Source organism: Oncorhynchus gorbuscha, linkage group LG08 (genome assembly GCF_021184085.1).
Source record: "Oncorhynchus gorbuscha isolate QuinsamMale2020 ecotype Even-year linkage group LG08, OgorEven_v1.0, whole genome shotgun sequence".
Lineage (NCBI taxonomy): Eukaryota > Metazoa > Chordata > Actinopteri > Salmoniformes > Salmonidae > Oncorhynchus > Oncorhynchus gorbuscha.
The window spans coordinates 67,176,937-67,202,026 of NC_060180.1; the positions used below are offsets into that span (position 1 = coordinate 67,176,937).

Genomic DNA, 25,090 nt, shown 5'->3' on the forward strand with positions numbered 1-25,090 from the left:
CTATGCTGTAGGCCTGTTTTACATTCAGCAATTAGCAAGAGCAAACCTGCTTCTTTCCCCCGAATAAACTATTAGGCCTAGTAGAAAAATAGCTTTTGTAGCCTAAAGTGGTTCCTGGGAATTTCACAAGGAATTGCCTATTTCGGAGAGGCTTGCAGCCTATATAGCCTGTTGCGCATGTGAACCTCTTGGATAAAACAGGCTAGTGACTTGTAGCCAAAGTAAGAAGCTAAATATTAGCTAGATATTAGGCATTCACTAGGTAAATATTAAGACTATCGGCTAAATATTTACCTATCAACATGCTAGAAAAATATATTACCAGATTATGAAACGGCAGATCTGTAGTCAGTTTCCACAGGCTGTGCTCTGTGGTCCCTGGGCATGCAAAGCTCCACTAATGATTAGTCCTTAGCCTATGTTTTTAGACAATAAAAGTATTATACCTGGGCTACAACAACACAGTGCAATGAGGAATCAATTATTGTTATTAAGTGAATACGCAAGTATTTTCCAAAGTCTGTACACTGCAGTGATGTAGGCTAATTTGAATAACAGTTCACATGTCCTGTTTTGTTTCAGGCCAAAATAACTGCATAAGCCGACAGTTTAAGGCTGCTTATACAGCCATTTGGATCAGTGTGGGTCTATACTCGACAGTTTAGAGGTTCAGAAAGGTACATTAGCAGGCCACTCATATGGTGTAGGCCTATTTTGTCATGATGTAGCCCGGTGTTAATCTAGGCCTAGGCCAACTATAGGAAAATATAGGCTTCTCCTTTCCAACTTCCCGCCCGTAAATGTTGTAGCCTATTTTACATTCAGCAAGCAAGAGCAAGCATGCATCTCCCCTCCAATAGGATATTAGTAAACTAAAGTAAATAAGTCTAAACAATTGTTCAACAATAGTTTGTAGTCTGGCTTTTCCTGCGACTCCACAAGATTTAAGAGGAATAGCCATGGCAACGTAGAGGCCAGGTGCACAATTGCTCAACAGAACAATAAAGACAACATGTAGCCTATAGACTAAATTAAAAGCATATATTATACCATTATTCATAAGCTCAATGTTAGGGTAAATACTGCACTGAATACATCCAGTCAAAGGAAAAAAAGTTTATAATATAAAGAAATCAAAGGTAGCCTACACTACACTCTAAAAATTAACATACACTACACTCTAAAAACAAGGGTTCTTCTGACATCCTCAAAGTTCTTTGAAGAACCTTAGGGTTCTCGGCACTGAAAATGGCCCCCAAAAGGTTATTCCAAGAACCCCATAGGAGGTGGGGTTCATCAAGGAACCTCCGTAGTTGGTGGGGTTCTTGCAGGAACCTAACAGCCCAACTGAAACATGTGGATTTGAATTTGAAAAGAAAGGCAGGTGCAGGCACTTAACTGAAATAATATATAATAATAATAATATAATAATAATATAATAATAATATATGCCATTTAGCAGACGCTTTTATCCAAAGCGACTTACAGTCATGTGTGCATACATTCTACGTATGGGTGGTCCCAGGGATCGAACCCACTACCCTGGCGTTACAAGCGCCATGCTCTACCAACTGAGCTACAGAGCTACAGAGCCACATGTGGATTTGAATTTGAAAGGACAGCAGGTGCAGGCACTTAACTGAAAAGGAAAGGTTTGTCCCTTGTATGATTTACATTGATATTGTTTTATGATGATACCATGTATCTTTTCATATTTGTGCAAATCTTTCTAAAACAGAAAATGGACACAATTCAATGGATATCAATAAACAAAGAGGTAAGAATACGTAGGCTATAACAATATGTTGAAGGCTAGCTGTATTGAAAAGATGGCGCCAAAGAACATGGCTTATGTTTTACATTCTCCCAACCAATTGTGCAATTTTTATTTATTTTTTTGCATTTTGTGTAACTTGTTTTTTAACTGATTGTGTATGTAATGTTGATGCTACAATCTCAAAGCAAATAAAAAAAATATTTGTCACATACACATGGTTAGCAGATGTTAATGCGAGTGTAGCGAAATGCTTGCGCTTCTAGTTCCGACAATGCAGTAATAACCAACAAGTAATCTAGCTAACAATTCCAAAACTACTACCTTATACACACAAGTGTAAGGGGATAAAGAATATGTACATAAAGATATATGAATGAGTGACGGTACAGAGCGGCATAGGCAAGATACAGTAGATGGTATTGAGTACTTGTGACCGAAAAAAACTTGGACATCAGAAAAGCGTTTACTCACCGCGGACTGGAAGAAACGTTTTCCTTTAACGAGTCCGACGAGAAGGATATCCTACTTTCACTGGAACAGGCCCAGATCCACGCCTTTTGGTGAAGAAAAGACGCCGGAAAAGGGGACGCAGATCGGGGATTCTTCTGAGAAGAAGGAGGCGAATCTCCCAATGCCTTCCATTCTCCTTGCTAACATGCAATCGTTACAAAATTAAATTGATGACCTACTATTAAGATTATCCTACCAATGGGACATTAAAAACTGTAACATCTTATGTTTCACCGAGACGTGGCTGAACAAAGAAACAAACAATATAGAGCTAGCGGGATTTTCCATGCACCGGCAGAAAAGAGACGCTACCTCTGGTAAGACGAGGGGTGGGTGTGTGTGTCTTTTTGTCAATAACAGCTGGTGCGCGATGTCTAATATTAAGGAAGTCTCAAGGTATTGCTCGCCTGAGGTAGAGAGAGTTCTCATCTGTATTATTCGTAGCCGTCTATTTACCACCACAAAGCAAAGCTGGCACTAAGACCGCTCTCAACCAACTCTATAAGGCCATAAGCAAAGAAAAAAATGCTCATCCAGAAGCGTGGCACCTAGTGGCCGGGGACTTCAATGCAGGCAAACTTAAATCATACAGAGCTCTCCCCCACCCTCGATTTGGCAAATCTGACCACAATTCTATCCTTCTGATTCCTGCGTACAAGCAAAAACTAAAGCAGGAAGTACCAGTGACTCACTCAATATGGAAGAGGTCAGATGACGCGGATGCTACACTACAGGACTGTTTGCTAGCACAGAATGTAATATGTTCCAGGATTCATCCAATGGCGTTGAGGTATACACCACCTCAGTCTTCGGCTTCATCAATAAGTGCATCGATGACGTTGTCCCCACAGTGACTGTACGTACATATCCCAACCAGAAGCCATGGATTACAGGCAACAACCGCATTAAGCTAAAGGCTAGAGCTGCTGCTTTCTAGTGGGAGACTAATCCGGACGCTTATAACAAATTTGCTATGCCCTCCGATGAACCATCAAACAAGCAAAGCGTAAATATCGCATTAAGATTGAATTCTACGACACCGGCTCTGACGATCGTCGGATGTGGCTAGGCTTGAAAACTATTACGAACTACAAAGGGAAACCCAGACGTGAGCTGCCCAGTGACACGAGCCTACCAGACGAGCTAAATGCCTTTAATGCTCGATTCGTGACAAGCAACACTGAAGCATGCACGAGAGCACCAGCTGTTCTGGATGACTGTGTGATAACGCTCTCGGTAGCCGATGTGAACAAAACCTTTAAACAGGTCAACATTCACAAAGCTGCTGGGCCAGACGGATTACCAGGACGTGTACTCAAAGCATGCGCAGACCAACAGTCAAGTGTTTTCACTGATATTTTTAACCTCTCTCTGACAGAGTCTGTAATTTCTACATGTTTCAAGAAGACTACCATAGTCCCTATACCCAAGACGCAGGTAGAATAAGGTAACCTGACTAAATGTTTACCACCCCGTGGCACTCACGTTGGTAGCCATGAAGTGCTTTGAAAGGCTGGTCATGGCTCACATCAACAGCATCCTCCCAGACACCCTAGAGACCCACTCCAATTCGCATACTGTCCCAACAGATCCACAGATGATGCAAACTCAATCGCACTCCACACCACCCTTTCTCACCTGGACAAAAGGAACACCTATGTGAGAATGTTGTTCATCGACTACAGCTCAGAGTTTAACACCATAGTGCCCACGAAGCTCATCACTAAGCTAAGGACCCTGGGACTAAACACCTCCCTCTGCAACTGGATCCTGGACTTCCTGATGGGCTGTCCCCCGGGTGGTAAGAGTAGGCAACAACACGTCTGCCACGCTGATCCTTAACACTGGGGCCCCTCAGGGGTGTGTACTTAGTCCCCTCCTGTATTCCCTGTTCACCCTTGACTGTGTGTCCAAATACGACTCCAACACCATCAGTAAGTTTGCTGATGACACAACAGTGGTAGGTCTGATTACCGACAACGATGAGACTGCCTATAGGGAGGAGGTCAGAGAACTGGCAGTATGGTGCCAGGACAACAACCTCTCCCTCAATGTTAGCAAGGCAAAGGAACTGATCGTGGACTACAGGAAAAGGTGGGCCCAACAGGCCCCCATTAACATCGACGGGGCTCTAGTAGAGCGGGTTGAGAGTTTCATGTTCCTTGTTGTCCACATCACAAACAACTGTCATGGTCCAAACATACCAAGTCGTAAATAGGGCACGACAAAACCTTTTCCTGCTCAGGAGACTGAAAAGATTTGGCATGGGCCCCCAGATCCTCAAAAGGTTCTACAGCTGCACCATCGAGAGCATCCTGACCGGTTGATCACCGCCTGGTATGGCTACTGCTCGGCATCTGACCGTAAGGCACTAAAGAGGGTGATGCGAATGGCCCAGTACATCACTGGGGCCAAGCTTCCTGCCATCCAGGACCTATATAGTAGGCGGCCAGAGGAAACCCCATAAAATTGTCAGAGACCATTACAGATTACTTCAACTAGCCTGTACCTCAGCACACTGACTCTGTACCATTGCCCCCTGTATATATCCTCGTTACTGTTATTCTTATTATTCTTACTTTTCATTTTAGCCTACTTGGTAAATATTTTCTTCTTGAACTCCACTGTTGGTTAAGGGCTTTTTAAGTGTCAATTATCACTTAGCAAACAGAAATTTACATCCTGTAGCTCTAACTCCAAAAAATGTTGGGACATTGTAAAGTCCATGGAGAACAAGAGCACCTCCTCCAGCTGCCCAGTGCACTGCGGCTAGGTAACACGGTCACTATTGATAAATCCATGACAATCAAACATTTCAATAGGCATTCCTCTACTGCTGACCATGCTTTCCTCCTGGCTACCCCAACCCTGGCCAACAGCTCTGCACCCCCCGCAGCTACTTGCCTGAGCCTCCCCAGCTTCTCCTTTACGCAAATCTAGATAGCCGATGTTATGAAAGAGCTGCAAAACCTGGACCCGTACAAATCAGCTGGGCTAGACAATCTGGACCCTCTCTTTCTAAAACTATCCGCCGCCATTGTTGCAACCCTATTACCAGTCTGTTCAACCTCTCTTTTGTATTGTCCGAGATTCCCAAAGATTGGAAAGCTGCCACGGTCATCCCCCTCTTCAAAGGGGGTAACACTCTAGACCCAAACCGTTATAGACCTATATCCATCCTGCCTTAACTTTTTAAAGTCCTTGAAAGCCAAGTTAACAAACTGATCACTGACAATTTCTAATCCCACCGTACCTTCTCCGCTGTGCAATCCGTTTTCCGAGCTGGTCATGGCTGCACCTCAGTCACGCTCAAGGTACTAAACGATATCATAACCGCCTTCGATAAAAGACAGTACTGTGCAGCAATCTTCATAGACCTGGCCAAGGCTTTCGACTCTGTCAATCACCACATTCTTATCGGCAGACTCAATAGCCTTGGTTTCTCAAATGACTGCTTCACCTGGTTCACCAACTACTTCACAGACAGTGTGTCAAATCGGAGGGCCTGTTGTCCGGACCTCTGGCAGTCTCTATGGGGATACCACAGGGTTCAATTCTCGGGCCGACTCTTTTCTCTGTATATATCAATGATGTCGCTCTTGCTGCGGGTGATTCCCTGATCCACCTCTATGCAGACGACACCATTCTGTTTACATCTGGCCCTTCTTTGGACACTGTGTTAACTAACCTCCAAACGAGCTTCAATGCCATACAACACGCCTTCCATGGCCTCCAACTGCTCTTAAACGCTAGTAAAACCAAATGCATGCTTTTCAACCGATCGCTGCCCACACCCACCCGCCCGACCAGCATCACTACTCTGGACGGTTCTGACCTAGAATACGTGGACAACTACAAATACCTAGATGTCTGGCTAGACTGTAAACTTTCCTTCCAGTGTCACGCCCTGACCTTAGAGAGCCGTTTTATTTCTCTATTTGGTTAGGTCACGGTGTGATGTGGGGTGGGCATTTTATGTGTTGTTTTCTATGTTTCTTTATTTCTATGTTTTGGCCGGGTATGGTTCTCAATCAGGGACCGCTGTCTATAGTTGTCTCTGATTGGGGATCATACTTAGGTAGTCCTTTTTCCCTCCTTTCAATGTGGGTAGTTATCTTTGTTTATGGCACTATAGCCCTGTAAGCTTCACGGTTGTTTTTCGTTTCTTGTTTTATTGGCGACACTTTAAATAAAAAGAGAAATGTACGCTCACCACGCTGAACTTTGGTCCACTTCTTTTAACGGCCGTGACATCTAGACTCATATCAAACATCTCAATCCAAAAACAAATCTAGAATCGGCTTTCTATTTCGCAACAAAGCCTCCTTCACTCACGCCGCCAAACTTACCCTAGTAAAACTAACTATCCAACCAATCCTCGACTTCGGCGATGCCATCTTCAAAATAGCTTCCAATACTCTACTCAGCAAACTGGATGCAGTCTATCACAGTGCCATCCGTTTGGTTACCAACGCCCCTTATAACACCCACCACTGCGACCTGTATGCGCTAGTCGGCTGGCCCTCGCTACATATTCGTCGCCAGACCCACTGGCTCCATGTCATCAATAAGTCTATGCTAGGTAAAGCTCCGCCTTGCCTCAGCTCACTGGTCACGATAACAACACACGATAGCAGCGTGCGCTCCAGCAGGTACTGTATATCTCACTGTTCATCCCCAAAGCCAGCAGCTCCTTTGGCAGCCTTTCCTTACAGTTCTCTGCTGCCAGTGACTGGAACGAATTGAAAAAAAATTGCTGAAGCTGGAGACTTACATTTCCATCACTAACTTTAAACATCAGCTATCTGAGCAGATAACCGATCGCTGCAGATGTACATAGTCCATCTGTAAATAGCCCACCCAATCTACCTACCTCATCCCCATATTGTTTTTATTTACTTTTCTGCTCTTTTGCACACCAGTATCTCTACTTGCACATCATCATCTGCTCATCTATCACTTAAGTGTTAATCTGCTAAATTGTAATTACTTCGCTACTATGGCCTATTCATTGCCTACCTCCTCACGCCATTTGCACACAATGTATAATATACTTTTTTTTCTCTTTTGTGTTATTGACTGTATGCTTGTTTATTCCATGTATAACTCTGTGTTGTTGTTGTGTCGCACTGCTTTGCTTTATCTTGGCCAGGTCGCAGTTGTAAAGGAGAACTTGTTTTCAACTAGTTTACCTGGTTAAATAAAGGTGAAATAAATAAATAAATAAATGGAGGAGAATGTGGTGCTCTCGGAACGTGCAGACAGAAACCACATTAGGCCAACTCTCTATATATAACTTTGGATTATATATAACCTCATTATATATAACCTCACTTTCCAAAAACGTAATGATACATCCATTAAACACATCCATTTGTATGGCCTGAGTTATAACTATAACTTAAGCATATGTACATTACCTGCAGGGCCACAACAGTCCAGGTGAGTGGGTTGTAGCCTTGGAACACTCCGGACTCCCTCACTCTCTCTCCGTCGTACACAAACACTCCCATTAGACCAAACACCAGGCCAAACAAACCTAGGAGAGGGAGGGAGAGAGAGAGGTCAAATCAACATTTATTTGTCACATGCACAGGATACAGCAGCTGTAAACAGTACAGTGAAATGATTACTTGCAAGCTCTTCCTCAACAATGCAGTATTCAATATAACAAAAATGGAAATATATAGAAAAGTGTCCTAAAAAGAGCACGGAATCAATGCTGAGTTCGATAAAATACACAGGAGAAATACAAAACACACTATATATTCCAGCCACCCAAGTCATAGACTGTTCTCTCTTCTACCGGAGGACCAAGTCTGGGACCAAAAGGCTCATGAACAGCTTGTGTCCTAAAGCCAGAAGGCTGCTGAACAATTAATCAAATGGCTACCTGGACTCTCTGTCACTCACTAAACTCTACCCACACACTCACTAGACTCTACCCACACACTCACTAGACTCTACCCACACACTCACTAGACTCTACCCACACACTCACTAGACTCTACCCACACACTCACTAGACTCTACCCACACACTCACTAGACTCTACCCACACACTCACTAGACTCTACCCACACACTCTAAAGACAACCGACACCCTCACTAGACTCTACCCACACACTCACTAGACTCTACCCACACACTCACTAGACTCTACCCACACACTCACTAGACTCTACCCACACACTCACTAGACTCTACCCACACACTCACTAGACTCTACACACACACTCTAAAGACTACCGACACCCTCACTAGACTCTACCCACACACTCACTAGACTCTACCCACACACTCAGTAGACTCTACCCACACACTCAGTAGACTCTACCCACACACTCTAAAGACTACCGACACCCTCACCACACACTCCAACACACACACACTACATGCATATTGACACAGCACACACACACTTTCACATTATTCACATACGCTGCTGCTACTCTGTTTGTTATCTATCCTGATTTCGTAGTCACGTTTACCCCTACCTACATGAACATATGACCTCAACTACCTCGTAACCCTGCCAAATTGACTCGGTACTGGTACTCCTTGTATACAGACTCGTTGTTGGTATATTATTCTGTTACTATTTCCTTCTTTTTCTCTTCTTTTCTTAAATTTTCCTTTCATATTAAAATGTTTTTTTACTTTTGCACTGTTGGGAAAGGGCTCGTAAGTAAGCTTTGCACAGTAAAGTCTACACCATGTTGTATTTGGTACACGTAAATAAATAAAATAAAATGGTATTTGTCACAAGGTCAATACCAGTACCAATATCAATGTGCAGGGATATTGGTGATAGTTATGTAATCAGGGGTAAAAGTGACTGAGCAGCAAGATACACATTAAAAATGGTAGAAGCAAAGTATGGTGACTGTATGGTGATTTTGAGTGTGTGAGCATGTGTGTGTGTGCATCAATATGTGTGTGTGAGAGAGAGAGAGAGAGAGAGAGAGAGAGAGAGAGAGAGAGAGAGAGAGAGAGAGAGAGAGAGAGAGAGAGAGAGAGAGAGAGAGAGATAGAGAGAGAGAAAGATAGAAAGAGAGAAATGGGTGAGGTTTTAATTAAGGGAGGACTCTAAAATAATTGTCAAGCATTCCATTGCTTGTCAAGGTTTATAATTACATGCTTGTATAGTAGTCACGACCTGACCATAGAGAGCCCTCAGGGTTCTCTATGGTGTTTTAGGTCAGGGCGTGACTAGGGGGGTTATAGGTATTGTGTTTCTATGTTGGTGTGTGGGTTCCCAATTGGAGGCAGCTAATATTCGTTGCCTCTAATTGGGGATCATACTTAGTTGGTCCTTTTTCCCACCTGCGATGTGGGATATTGTTTTGTTTTGTGTTAGTGGCTATGTATTGCACGTTCGTTATATCTTTGTTGTTATTTGAAGTTCACTATTAATAAAATATGGAACTCTACTCACGCTGCGCCTTGGTCTAATTATTTATACAACGATTGTGACAGAATATCCCACCAAAGCAGGACCAAGCAGCGTGCCCAGGTGGTAAAGGAGAGTTGGACATGGGAGGAAATACTAGGTGGATGCGAGACCCTTCCTTGGCGGGAGTCGCTGAGGAGTAAGGGAGGACAGCGACGACACCGGGGTCCGCGGCCACTAACAGCCCAAGGGAAACCCCAAGATTTTTTGATTCTTTGGCCGAGCCGAGGAGAGAGCCAGAGAATGTCTAGGAAACGACGGAGCAATTTGAGAGAGAAGGATATCGGAGAGAGATGTTGGCTAGGAGTATGCTGCAGCGCAGGCGATTTGAGGAGCGTCCTGTGCTGGCTCCCTGCACTCGCCCTTAAGTGCGTGTCATCAGTCCAGTGCCACCTGTGCTGGCTCCACGCACCAGGCCTCCAGTGCGCCTCCCCAGTCCGGGTACGTCCTGTGCCAGCTCCCCGCACTTGTCCACCAGTGCGTGTGTACAGTCCGGAGTCTCCAGCAACGGTCTACAGCCTGGAACCACCAGCGACGGATCACAGTCCAGAGCTTCCAGTGACGGTTCACAGCCCGGAGCTTCCAGTGACAGTTCACAGCCCGGAGCTTCCAGTGACGGTCCACGGCCCGGAGCTTCTTGAGCCGTTGCCATGGCCAGAGCTTTCCTCTGCGCCGGTGCTCAGTCCAGGCACGGCGTCCAGTCCCGCTCCATGGCCGGAGCCTTCCTCTGCTCCGGTGCCCAGTCCGGGCATGGCGTTCAGCCCGGCTCCATGGCTGGATCCGCTGTCTGAGCGGGTGCTACGTCCCGCACCGGAGCCGCCACCGACGCTAGTTGCCCACCATAACGCTCGCCATCTAGTTTCAGGTTTTTGCGGTCGGAGTCCGCACCTTTGGCCGGGGGTACTGTCTAGCCCTGACCATAGAGAGCCCTCGGGGTTCTCTATCGTGTTTTAGGTCAGGGCGTGACTAGGGGGGTTCTAGGTATTGTGTTTCTATGTTGGTGTGTAGTTATGGTTCCCAATTGGAGGCAGCTGATTCGTTGCCTCTAATTGGGGATCATACTTAGTTTGTCCTTTTTCCTACCTGCGATGTGGGATATTGTTTTGTTTCGTATTAGTGCCTATGTGTGAAGTTTCACTATAATAAAAATGTGGAACTCTACTCACACTGCGCCTTGGTTCACTTATTTATACAATCACGATCATGGCAATCGTTTATGGTTTTAAGACCATGATTTTGGCACCAGGACATTGCCTAAGGATTGGAATTACAAGGGCTAGCAACCTAAAGTTGCTATACTGTTGTGAGAATACATTCGATTTATTGAAGTCGATGATTTAACTTTTTTTTTTAGAAGCTCTGGGAGAGATTACACGTTACACAGAGAGACCATAAATGGTGTAATCGCTATAGAGAAAGTGGAAAGATATTCACACATACCAAGAGTACCGTTTATGTAGAATTAAATGAATCAATGAACCAAACAAGCATACAGAAACAAACCAACAGGTTCCAGTGATGCTGACCTAGCTGGATGTTGCGGACCCACACACTCTGTGTGGTCCCTTTGAGGATCTTCTCAAAGTAGACTCCAGCGAAGCCACTGGAGAAGCAGGCTATCAGTACGGCTATCACACCAACTAACTGGGAGCCTGCAGACAGAGGCGTCGGAGCTGGCCCATCCAGAGACTCTGAAGGCCACTGTGGAGACAAACACTACATCAGTATGGGAAACCAAATCAAATCAAATGTATTTATATAGCCCTTCGTACATCAGCTGATATCTCAAAGTGCTGTACAGAAACCCAGCCTAAAACCCCAAACAGCAAGCAATGCAGGTGTAGAAGCACGGTGGCTAGGAAAAACTCCCTAGAAAGGCCAAAACCTAGGAAGAAACCTAGAGAGGAACCAGCGCAAAAATCCAATAAACTTTTCCTGGACATCATGATAACACTGATTTATTCAAATTATCCTGAAAAACCTGTGAACTTTAGAACAATTTAGACTTCTGCCTCCCTAATGTGGATAATCGAAGATCAATGACTAATTGGACAAAACCCCATGCAAACAGGAATGATGAGTTATTGACTTGTCGGGTGTGTTTAGCCTTGTTACCTGAACGAGAGTGATACCAGTCATGAGGATGAGCAGGGACAGCCACTGGTAGAGCCCCAGTCTCTTCCCCAGCATGGATACTGAGAACAGGGCAGTGGTCAGGATTTTCAGCTGGTACGTCACCTGGTTGAGGACAATATCAATTTAAATTCATGCCAGTCGAAATTGGACATGAAATGGAGTATGAAAGCCCTGAGTGTTCACCTTATACTGAGTCCCTCCATTTGTTCCCCTTATACATGTTGCAGTACACACGCACATGCAAACACACACACACACGGGTGTCACATCTCTCACCTGGTAGGTAGCAGCGTCCAGGTTGGACAGGGCGACATAGAGAAGGTTATTCTGGAGTGTGTAGATGCCTGATGGGATGGCCAGCTTCAACGTCTCCATGGGCTTGTTGAGAATCTCTTCCTTCAGCACCCGATTCAACACAAGAAAACTGAAGTCTGACAGAAAGACAGACAGAAATTGAACGGCCACACAATGAAGCCTAAGACAGAGATAGAAAGACAAAGATACTGTAGGAGCATTATCTCTGCTGTCATTGTTTATCCAATGACTGTGTTACAGACAGACAGACAGCCAACCAGCCAGACGGACAGCCAGATGGACAGCTAGCCAGACGGACAGACAGACAGCCAACCAGCCAGCTAGCCAGATGGATCACTAGACTTACTGTGGTCATAGAAGATGAGCAGCAGGCAGATGAGGATCTTAAGCAGTTCGGCCAACACCACGGCTGAGGAGGCTAGGTAGCGGGGCCCCTCGCCTTGCAGTGTGCGCGAGTACCTCATGGTAAGCACCAGTGAGGTGGTCTGCAGCACCAGCACACCCAGGGACATGTACTTGAGCCGTGACTGGGATGGGGAGACAAGGGGCGATGACATGGAAACGAGGTGGGATGCCTCCACAGAGTCAGGGGATGTGGCCAGGCGTGAAAGGCCTGGTTTAGGCTGTGGGAGAGATAGATAGACAGTGAGATAGGCTGGGTTACGCCATAAGTCCAGCAGATGCACATGCGTTTTGCTATATGTTGTTTTTGCCGGATGTCTAACTTGCATCTTCTGTACTTGATGCACATGTGCTTCGCAAAGCTGCAGAACGGTTTGCAGCTTGGAGAAGATCATTTTCACTCTGTTTGACCAAAACTAATAATTAGAACTGATCAACCTACTGGTTTCATAGGCTGGCAGAGCTACCAACAGACTGGCGCGCACAAAGGCACATTACAACGATGAATCTACTTTGTTTCTATTCTTCTGTTACATTAATCTCAAGCAACATAGTCATGATCATTTTGTCTCCGTATGGTGCCAACCCCTCCTTGAGGAACTTTTTCTCCCTAATTTCGATCTTGTCTCACTGCTGCAACTTCCCAATTGGCTCGGGAGGTGAAGGTTGAGTCATGTGAGTCAGAGCGTTGGACTAGAAACTGGAAGGTTGCAAGTTCAAATCCCCGAGCTGACAAGGTACAAATCTGTCGTTCTGCCCCTGAACAGGCAGTTAACCCACTGTTCCTAGGCCGTCATTGAAAATAACTGACTTGCCTAGTAAAATAAAGGTAAAATCAAAAATAAAACAAAATATTGGCTAGGACCATAGGCCTTGTAGAACAACAGAGCTACAGTCTTGCTTCAGTATGTTATTTTTTTAGGTCCCCCTCACTAGACCTGGGTGTATTCAAGACGGACACCGTATATCTCTCGTTTCCGTTTTCCGTTTGGAGTCAACGGTTTCTGTTACAAAACTTTTTTGAAGCGTTTTGCAACAGAATCAGCGTAATGATTACACCCCTGGATGCATCGGACACTGTACCACCAAGTCATTATGTTCTCCCTTGCTTTACTTGGTATGTGTAGTCATTTCTGCAACCTGGCATATGGCATGGGAAATGCTTCCTCTGTAGAGGTTGGACCCTGGATGTATTTCTGACGCCGGTTGCAATGTCAGTGATGTCACCAAACATGACGAATCTGTACACAAGTTGTGACAGCCAGCTCCTCTTCACATAAGGTGAACCGCTACTGCCGTGGTCGGGAATGAAACAGTCTGTGACATCTTGTTGAGACAAATTGAAAAAAAGTACCCTTATTTCTTGATGCAATAGACACGACAAAAGAGCTATGATATTTCGATAACATTAAAATATAACATAATAACATGGTAAACCAATTGTAAAGGTATCTCATTGTTTTCTGGAATAAGAATACGTTTTCAGATATGTTGGGCATTTCATTTTGACTTATGCACTATAGCTAGCTAGTTAGCGAGCTGCTAGCTAGAGTCCAATTAATGTACAACGTAGCGAGACTCATTCAAATTATGTAGTTATATTTACAATTTTTTGAGATGTGAACCTCATCCACAACCATCCCCATTAGGTTTTCTCAATACACTGTTGATGCCAGCATATTCTGTCACTTGTCGTTCAGCTGCCAAGAATATAGGCTACCGAAAAACAACGTGGCAACATCCATGGAGGATGTCCGGGGTCATTATTAATACCGAGCTGCATCACAGTGATCTCCAGCTGCACACACTGTATTTTGGCCCACTCCTGCATACAGACCTTCTCCAGATCCTTCAGGTTTCAGGGCTGTTGCTGGGCATTACGGACTTTCAGCTCCCTCCAAAGATTTTCTATTGGGTTCAGGTCTGGAGACTGGCTAGGCCACTCCAGGACCTTGAGATGCTTCTTACGGAGCCACTCCTTCCTTAGTTGCCCTGGCTGTCTGTTTCAGGTCGTTGTCATGCTGGAAGACCTAGCCACGACCCATCTTCAATGCTCTTACTGAGGGAAGGAGGTTGTTGGCAAAGATCTCGCGATACATGGCCCCATCCATCCTCCCCTCAATACGGTGCAGTCGTCCTGTCCCCTTTGCAGAAAAGCATCCCCAAAGAATGATGTTTCCACCTCCATGCTTCACGGTTGGGATGGTGTTCTTTGGGTTGTATTCATCCTTCTCATACCTCTTCTTCCTCCAAACACGGCGAGTGGAGTTTTTTGTCTCGTCAGACCACATGACCTTCTCCCATTCCTCCTCTGGATCATCCAGATCGTCATTGGCAAACTTCAGACGGGCCTGGACATGCGTTGGCTTGAGCAGGGGGACCTTGCGTGCGCTGCAGGATTTTAATCCATGACAGCGTAGTGTGATACTAATGGTTTTCTTTGAGACTGTGATCCCAGCTCTCTTCAGGTTATTGACCAGGTCCTGCCGTGTAGTTCTGGGCTGATCCCTCACCTTCCTCATGATCATTGAGGCCCCACGAGGTGAGATCTTGCATGGAGCCCCAGACTGAGGGTGATTGACTGTCAACTTGAACTTCTTCCATTTTCGAATAATTGCGCCAACAGTTGTTGCCTTCTCACCAAGCTGCTTGCCAATTTATCCCTGATGTCCTTACACAGCTCCCTGGTTTTGGCCATTGTGGAGAGGTGGGAGTCTGTTTGATTGAGTGTGTGGATAGGTGTCTTTTATACAGGTAACAAGTTCAAACAGGTGCAGTTAATACAGGTAATGAGTGGAGAACAGGTGGGCTTCTTAAAGAAAAACTAACAGGTCTGTGAGAGCTGGAATTCTTACTGGTTGGTAGGTGATCAAATACTTATGTCATGCAATAAAATGCATATTAATTACTTCAAAATCATACAATGTGATATTGTGTCATCATAAAATGTGATGACACAATGCAAATAGTCTGGGTAGCCATTCGATTACCTGTTCAGGAGTCTTATAGCTTGGGGTAAAAACTGTTGAGAAGCCTTTTTGTCCTAGACTTGGCACTAGTAGAGAGAACAGTCTATGACTGGGGTGGCTGGGGTCTTTGACAATTTTTAGGGCCTTCCTCTGACACCACCTGTTGTAGAGGTCCTGAATGACAGGCAGCTTAGCCCCTGTGATGTACTGGGCTGTATGCACTACCCTCTGTAGTGCCTTGCGGTCAGAGGCCGAGCAATTGCCATACCAGGCAGTGATGCAACCAGTCAGGATGCTCTCGATGTTGCAGCTGTAAAAACTTTTGAGGATCTCAGGACCCATGCCAAATCTTTTTATTTTCCTGCGGGGGAATAGGCTTTGTCGTGCCCTCTTCATGACAGTCTTGGTGTGTTTGGACCATGATAGTTTGTTGTTGATGTGGACACAGAGGAACTTGAAGCTTTCAACCTGCTCCACTACAGCCCCGTCGATGAGAATGGGGGCGTGCTCGGTCCTCCATTTCCTGTTGTCCACGATCATCTCCTTAGTCTTGGCTATGTTGAGGGATAGGTTGTTATTCTGGCACCACACGGCCAGGTCTCTGACCTCCTCCCTATAAGCTGTCTCTTTGTTGTCTGTGATCAGGCCTAACACTGTTGTGCCGTCTGCAAACTTAATGATGGTATTGGAGTCGTGCCTGGCCATGCAGTTGTGGGTGAACAGGGAGTACTGTCATGCAGGTGAATGAGGACCCAAAAGCGACTTGGCGAAAACAGAGTCTTTAATCCAGTAAAGTAATTCTACAAACATAAGACATAATTCCACTCGTAATGACGAGAACAGACTGGAGACTCGATCAAGAACTGCAGGTTGCCTCGGGAAGGCACTTGAACCTAGCAGACTCAGACACCTGCTCTCCACGCAGCATCTGAGGGAAACACGACACGACAGGGCGAAACACAGACACAGCACGGTGAACAATAGACAAGGATCCGACAGGACAGGAACGGAAAACAAGGGAAGAAATAGGGACTCTAATCAGGGGAAAAGATAAGGAACAGGTGTGGGAAGACTAAATGATTGATTAGGGGAATAGGAACAGCTGGGAGCAGGAACGGAACGATAGAGAGAAGAGAGAGAGGAAGGGAGAGAGAAAAAGGGGAACGAACCTAAAAAGACCAGCAGGGGGAAAATGAACAGAGGAAAAAGCAAAATGACAAGACAATCTAAGACAAAACATGACAAGTACAGGAGGGGACTGAGCACGCACCCCTGTGGAGCTCCAGTGTTGAGGATTGGCGTGGCAGATGTGTTGCTACCTACCCTCATCACCTGGGGACAGCCCGTCACGAAGTCCAGGATCCAGTTGCAGAGGGAGGTGTTTAGTCCCAGGATTCTTAGCTTAGTGATGAGCTTTGAGGGTACTATGGTATTGAACGCTGAGCTGTAGTCAATGAACAGCATTCTCACATAAGTGTTCCTTTAGTCCAGGTGGGAAAGGGCAGTGTGGAGTGCAATAGAGATTGCATCATCTGTGGATCTGTTTGGGCGGTATGCAAATTGGAGTGTGTCTAGAGTTTCTGGGATAATGGTGTTGATGTGAGCCATTACCAACCTTTCAAAGCACTTCATGGCTACGTACGTGAGAGCTACGGGTCTGTAATCATTTAGGCAGGTTGCCTTAATGTTCTTGGGCACAGGGACTATGGTGGTCTGCTTGAAACATTTTGGTATTACAGACTCATTCAAGGACATGTTGAAAATGTCAGTGAAGACACCTGCCAGTTGGTCAGCACATGCCCGGAGAACACGTCCTGGTAATCCGTCTGGTCCCGCAGCCTTGTGTATGTTTACCTGTTTAAAAGTCTTACTCACATCGGCTACGGAGAACGTGATCACACAGTCGTCCTGAACAGCTGATGTTCTCATGCATGCCTCAGTGTTGCTTGCCTCCACTACTTTGGCCCCATATGATCCTACTCCAGGCCAGCAGCCTGGGAGGATGGGACACTACCGTTCAAAACGTCTTGTAACTCTTCTGCAGTAAAATCTCATACACCCAAGTACTTCTTTGAAGCTGCCACCACAACATCTGTCCTCTGTGATTTACGTTACATGGCCATGAACGCCAAAAAAACACACCATACTATCACTCTCTATTGGTCTCGACCTACTCACAAAGATCCTCGCTGTCCTCTTAGGATCCCTCACCCTGGACCCATCTTCCTCTACTACTCTCTTCACTGCCTCAACATACGGCACCTTCTGTACTACTCTGATCCTGGCAAACTCAACCTGCCTTTCTCTCATCGGACACCTCAGATCTCCAGCACCATTGCTACCCCTATAGTTTACACACACACACACACACACGTTTCCCAATGACACTACACATTCCTTTGTCTCATGTCCTCCTGTACACATCTCACATCTAAAAATCTCCCTCCTACACACTGCTTCCACATGACACCTAAAACACGGTATTGGATTCGGGACAAAAGCTCTCAAGGGATAACTGACACATCGTAACTTGACTTTATCTGGCATCAAAACTCAGTAGTACAGTAGTACAGACAGTATCTTCACAGTTTCACCACGCTCTCCACCTGGTCTGCGTCGCACCAAACGGTGGATGTCACAGACTTATTGCCACTCCAGTTACCACTCCTTTCAAGGGCTCTCTGCTCTGGAGAGGAAAGCAAGTCACAATTCTTGACCCCAGTCGCATGGGGCTCCTTCTTCCTTGCTGTCCATAACAACGTCTATCCATTCACCACGCACTTGGTGCACCTTCATCCACTGTATGGCTTGCAGAGCACGCATTGTTTGTGTTTTTCAGAGAACCCAACTTCTGTTCCTTAGCCCAATTTACAAGTCTGGCTATCTCTGGCCTCATTGTTATCTCATTGCATTTACTCCTCATTATTGTTATGGTTTTCGACTTCGATGTTATCACCAACTAAACCACCCACACAGATTATCAGAGGATACTGATTGGTCCAGCCATACGGTGAACGGAAGGGAGGGGCTTAAACGGTTTGAATCTGATCATGGTGGAAAAAGTCCCCAATTGTCATACTTGAGTAAAAGTATAGATACCTTAATAGAAAGTTACTCAAGTAAAAGTGAAAGTCACCCAGTAAAATAATACTTGAGCAAAAGTCTAAAAGTATTTGTTTTTAAATATACTTAAGTATCAAAAGTAAAAATATAAATAATTTAAAATTCCTTGTATTAGGCAAAGCAGACGGCACCCTTTTCTTGTTTTTAAAATTTAAGGATAGCCAATGTATTTCACAATTTTTCTGTTCTGCTAAGCATTCAAAATGTAACTAATACTTTGGGTTGTCGGGGAAAATGTGTAAAAAGTATAATATTTTCTTTAGGGAAGTAGTGAAGTAAAAGTTGTCAAAAATATGAATAGTAAAGTAAAGTACAGATACTCCCCAAAAATACTTAACTGGTACTTTAAACTATTTTTACTTAAGTACTTTATACCACTTGTTGTCATCAACTAAACTACCTCCACAGATTATCAGAGGACACTGATTGGTCCGGCCACATGGTGAACGGAAGGGAGGGGCTTAAACAGTTTGAATCTGGCTGTGGCCAAACTGTATCCATGTTGTGAAAACAGAATGTAAGCTCGCAAGATCAGGATGGTTCCGACGAGGCTAAGCTAATGTAGGACAGCATGGAGTAGCTACAGTGGTAAAGTTTTATAGGCTTTTCCAATGGAGGAAAGACATCCAGTTTACATTTGGGATCCACTGCACTGGGCCACCATTATTACATTCCTAATTGTACCCCAATGCCAATTCAATTTTGTGTGATTAGGAAACATTTATAATATTTCAGAAAGGTATCATGTGTTGGGCTAGATGTTGAAAGAGGTTACAGAAGACAGAAATGCAAAAAGTGCCCCACTTATTTCGAATTCACTCTAACCGTTGAATCAAGAAATTATTGTAGGCAGAACTTTTGAGAATAAGTAATACAATAGGCAGTGATGTATCATGAGTACACTCACAGGTAAATGGTGTTGTCAACCCATTTACCGGTGACTGTATTCAAGATATAACACTGCCTCGCATGCCTTGTTGCTTTTAGAAATCTGTTGCCAACACATATTAAAATAGCAATGAATTACATATTTTAATTGAAATGTTATTTTGATAAAGTCAATTCATACAATTTCATTCTTCCACCAGAATATATAGTTCAGATAAAAATCTGCTTGTTTGTTATTTTGGTCACGTTGCTACAGGCACGACCAAGTCAATAATTATTTTTCCATTCCAGCTATGCAAAAGGAGTGGTTGTTCGTTCTAAATAGAATCAATAACGTTCTTGTCACTTACTAGCTAGCCAACTTCAGCCAAGTCAAACATTGAACCTGGACAATACACAAGCTGCATTTGTTTGAGCTTTTTTTTCTATTGGCATTTACTTGGATATTGTACAGATCTCCTTTATATTTTCCCCGTAAAAGCACATGGACATATGTGAAACGGATAACCACATACTTTGGGATTTAGTTCTATAAGTGAAAATTAGTCTTATGAATTTTGTCTAAGGCAACGTTATTAAGTAGTCTAGTCAAGGATGCGATGATAATGCATTATGGGCACTCTACACTTGAGACAGACCAATTAAAAGGGAACTAAAGTAAACCTTGAATTTAGAGGTTTAAAGAATGACTGCCTCTAAAAACCAACTAATCCCTTTGGAAACAACCCATGTGTCATCAACATGGGTGAAACATTTATTCTAGTGTAAGTGTAAATAGGATAATTTTAGTCATGAAGTCAATATTGTCTGACACAGAGTTTAGAACCTGAGTGAGTCACAGCAAGTAAATTAAGGTGAGGTTTGGATTACAATTGTCAACAATTCATGCCCCCTTTTGCCAAGCTCCACGTGGAAATCGCTCTTCTGTTGCCAGATTGACTGTAGAGGCAGTATAACTTTAGCCAGCTAAGATTAAGGAGACCACCATATTTTAGCTAGCTAACATTACCATTGCTAGCTATTTTTGAAAAACTTTACTAGTAACAGTAATGACAACATTGCCATCTCTCTGAAGTCAATTTGACAACATCATAATATGGCAAAGTTGTTCCCTACTAATTATTTGCCTACTTTAGCGATGCCATGGTATTTCCATGACACTATAAGTTATATTGATTAGAGCAGGGGTGTCGACTCCACACCAGGGTCTAGTGTAATATGCATTCGGTCTTCAACGAGGTCCAGAGGGCCCGGACTGAATTTTTGTAATGTTTCCCTTGCTATAAAAATTTGCAAAAAATGGTCCATTATTTAAAAAAACATTTTATACGCTCCCTGACTGTCTACGGATTGTTAGCGAGCAAGAAACTGTATGACTATATGTCCATTATTATTTCTACACAGTTACGATTTGGTTTTAGTCATTTTAAAGTATATTGAGTTCATTTCCCTCCACAATGTTTTGTATTACTATTATGATTTAATGTTTGTTTTTTACAGGATTGGACGCCCTGCCCATATGTTTGTCACGCCTGGGTTAGAGTGTGGGGCCAAAGGTCGCCGGTTCGAATACCCAAGCCGACAAGGTGAAAAAGGTCAATGTGCCCTTCAGCATGGCACTTAACCATCATTTACTTCAGAGACGCTCTACTACTATGGCCGACCCTGTAAAACAACACACTTCACTGCAGCTATCTTGTGTATGTGACAATAAAACAGTATTATGTATTTATTTATTTGGGACGAAACAGTCACATTAGCCCCTGAGGTGCAACCCATGTCCAGGGCACAAATACATATTGGATACAGCTATTGTGGTACTAACTAACTTATGTCTGACTATAACAGTGTACTACATGGCAGCAACAAACCCAAACCAACTCAGGGCCATAGCGAACATGTCACAGTTGGTTACATAGTGTAATGGCGTCACAGGCCTGACTCCAATCTGGATCCAGTCAGTCTACATCTCTGAAGCATAGAATTATCTCCCAAACAAGATTGATATTTCTTGAGCTACATTATGTTAATAATTAAGGGATGATGACCCTGTTTTTCGGTTAGACAGAGTGCACAGTTGGGTGCCAGGCTGATTCCCGGATCATGAATAGATGCCGGGACCTACCAGAAGGAGGAATGGTGGTATCATAATATGTCAAGCAATGTGATTGCAATGGTTTAGTGATTTCCAAAAATAATTGAATTCACTGTTCACTTGTTATATTCACAGCTTGTCAGACAAGACCTCTGAATAAAAGAGTGTAATGTGACACAAGTAAACACTCGTGACACCTGTGTTGTTGGCAGAGTCTCCCTCGACTCCCTGTTAATCGAGGTGACTCCCTGTTAATTGAGGTAGGTGAATAACTCATGAAGCTGGTTGAGAGAATGCCAAGAGTGTGCAAAGCTGTCATCAAGGCAAAGGGTGGCTACTTTGAAGAAACTAAAATATATTTTATTACATGATTCCATGTGTTATTTCATAGTTTTGACGTCTTCACTATTATTCTACAATGTAGAACATAGTAAAAATAAAAGAAAAACCTTGGAGTGAGTAGGTGTGTCCAAACCTTTGACCGGTACTGTATATTTTCAGCACAACATTCAGCACAAGCATTTAGACACAATTACAAACTTAAAGGAGTAGGGCATTCAAGGAGTTGGTCTGATGGGAATTGGTGATGTCATCAGCCTCGGCCTTACTTGAGGAACAATAGAGAACAAAAAAGAGAACAAAACTGTTGCCACAAACTTGGAAGCACAGAATCATCTAGAATGCCATTGTATGCTGTAGCGTTAAAATTTCCCTTCCTTCACTCGAACTAGGGGGCCTCGCCCGAACCATGAAAAACAGGCATAGACCACTATTCCACCGCCACCAAACTTTACAGTTAGCACTATGCTTTAGGACAGGTTGTGTTCTCCTGGCATCCGCCAAACCCAGATTCGTCCGACAGGTTGCCAGATGGTGAAGCGTGATTCATCACTCCAGAGAACACATTTCCACTGCTCCAGAGTCCAATGGCGGTGAGCTTTACACCACTCCAGCCGATGTTTGGCATTCCATAAGCTGATCTTAGACTTGTGTGCGGCTGCACGGTCATGGAAACCCATTTCATGAAGCTCCCGAAGAATAGTTATTGTGCTGAGGTTGCTTTCATAGGCAGTTTGGAATGCAGTAGTGAGTGTTGCAATCGAGGACAGATGACATTTACTTGCTTCAGTCCCGTTCTGTGAGCTTGTGTGGCCTACCATTTCGCGACTGAGCCGTTGTTGCTGCTAGACGTTTCCATTTCACAATAACTGCACTTACAGTTGACAAACTGACATGTTGGAAAGGTGGCATTGTATGACGGTGCCACGTTGGAAGTCACAGAGCTCTTCAGTATGGCCAGTCTACTACCAATGTTTGTCTATGGGGATTGCATGGCTGTGTGCTCGATTTTATACATCTGTCAGCAATGGGTGTAGCGAAATCTACTCATTTGAAAAGGTGTTCACGTACTTTTGTATATACAGTACCTTCAGAAAGTATACAGACCCTACGCCTTTGTCCACATTTTGTTACGTTACAGCCTTATTCTAAAATTGATTCAATTTTTTTCCCCCATCCTCAATCTACACGAAATACCTCGTAATGACAAAGCAAAAACAGTTTTATTTTTGTATTTTTTTTGCAAACAAAAATATAAACAAATGGAATATCACATTTACATAAGTACTCAGGCCCTTAACTCAGTACTTTGTTGAAGCACCTTTGGCAGCGATTACAGCATTGAGTCTTCTTGGGCATGACGCTACAAGCTACAACCTGTATTTGGGGAGTTTCTCCCATTCTTCTCTGCAGATCCTGTCAAGCTCTGTCAGGTTAGATGGGGAGCGTTGCTTCACTCCAGAAATGTTCGATCGGGTTCAAGTCCAGGGTCTGGCTGGGCCACTCAAGGACATTTAGAAAGATGTCCCAAAGCCACTCCTGCGTTGTCTTAGATGTGTGCTTAGGGTTGTTGTTCTGTTGGAAGGTGAACCTTCGCCCAAGCCTGAGGTCCTGAGCACTCTGGAGCAGGTTTTTATCAAGGATCTCTCTGTACTTTGCTCCATTCATCTTTGCCTCGACCCTGACTAGTCTCCAAGTCCCTGCCACTGAAAAACATCCCTGCCACTGAAACACATGCCAGGTTTCCTCCAGACGTGACGCTTGGCATTCAGGCCAAAGAGTTAAATTGTGGATTTATCAGACCAGAGAATCTTGTTTCCTCATTGTCTGAGAATCTTTAGGTGCCTTTTGGTAAACTCCATGCAGGCTGTCCTGTGCCTTTTACTGAGGAGTGGCTTCCGTCTGGCCGCTCTACCATAAAGGCCTGATTGGTGGAGTGCTGCAGAGATGGTTGTCCTTCTGGAAGGTTCTCCCATCTCCACAGAGGAAATCTGGAGCTCTGTCAGAGTGACCATCGGGTTCTTGGTCACCTCCCTGATCAAGGCTCTTCTCCCCCGACTGCTCAGTTTTGCCGGGCGGCCAGCTCTAGGAAAAGTCTCAATGGTTCCAAACTTCTTCCATTTAAGAATGATTGAGGCCACTTTGTTCTTGGGGACCTTCAATGCTGCAGAAATGTGTTGGTACCCTTCCCCAGAGACGGATATTGTCGTGGAGGAAGAGCATCAGCGTAGCCAGGGAGTGAAGCAGTGACAGGACTATGATACAGCTCACTTCACTACCAGAGATTACCCGGTCTCAATGGTTCCAAACTTCTTCCATTTAAGAATGATTGAGGCCACTTTGTTCTTGGGGACCTTCAATGCTGCAGAAATGTGTTGGTACCCTTCCCCATGTGTTGGTACCCTGCCTCAACACAATCCTGTCTCAGAGCTCTACGGACAATTCCTTTGACCTCATGGCTTGATTTTTGCTCTGACATGCTCTGTCAACTGTTGGATCTTATATAGACAGGCGTCTGCCTTTCCAAAACATGTCCAATCAATTGAATTTACCACAGGTCGACTCCAACCAAGTTGTAGAAACATCTCAAAGATGTTCAATGGAAACAGGATGCACCTGAGCTCAATTTTGAGTCTTATAGCAAAAGGTCTGAATACTTATGTAAATAAGGTATCGTTTTTTAAATGTTTTTATAAATATGCAAACATTTCTAATAACTTGTTTTCACTTTCTCATTATAGGGTATTGAGTGTAGATTGCTGAGGATTTATTTTTATTTAATCAATTTTAGAATAAGGCTGTAATGTAACAAAATCTGGAAAAAGTCAAGGGGGCTTAATACTTATGTAATATGGCTTTTTTCTGGCTTGACTTCACCACTGATTTTACACGCTACTGCTACTAACACAAATACACTGACAATGCCCAAATACAGATAAGACAACCAAGATGAATGGACTAGCCTGTCTGAAATACAAAGCTTAATATGACTGACCATGCCTTTACTGAACCTCATGCACACATAAGAGCCAAAGCCCACTTAGTCTCAAGACCAAGAAAAGACCACAATGTGCTTTCACTAA

General features: G+C 44.1%; 1 protein-coding gene across 3 annotated transcripts in view; it reads right to left on the reverse strand.

The window, feature by feature from the left end:
- Positions 1–25,090, reverse strand: part of LOC124042071 (UDP-N-acetylglucosamine transporter-like) — a 28,507-nt gene that overhangs the window by 2,902 nt on the left and 515 nt on the right. For 2 of the 3 annotated variants that reach the window (XM_046360390.1, XM_046360391.1), the window contains exons 2-6: positions 12,538–12,814; positions 12,153–12,307; positions 11,856–11,978; positions 11,267–11,441; positions 7,708–7,826 (exon numbers count right to left, since the gene is read on the reverse strand). In XM_046360390.1, the coding sequence (XP_046216346.1) occupies positions 7,708–7,826; positions 11,267–11,441; positions 11,856–11,978; positions 12,153–12,307; positions 12,538–12,814 (849 nt within the window). Of the gene's footprint in view, positions 1–2,107; positions 2,428–7,707; positions 7,827–11,266; positions 11,442–11,855; positions 11,979–12,152; positions 12,308–12,537; positions 12,815–25,090 lie in introns of those variants that run through there. The other variant, XM_046360392.1, reaches the window with a different exon arrangement.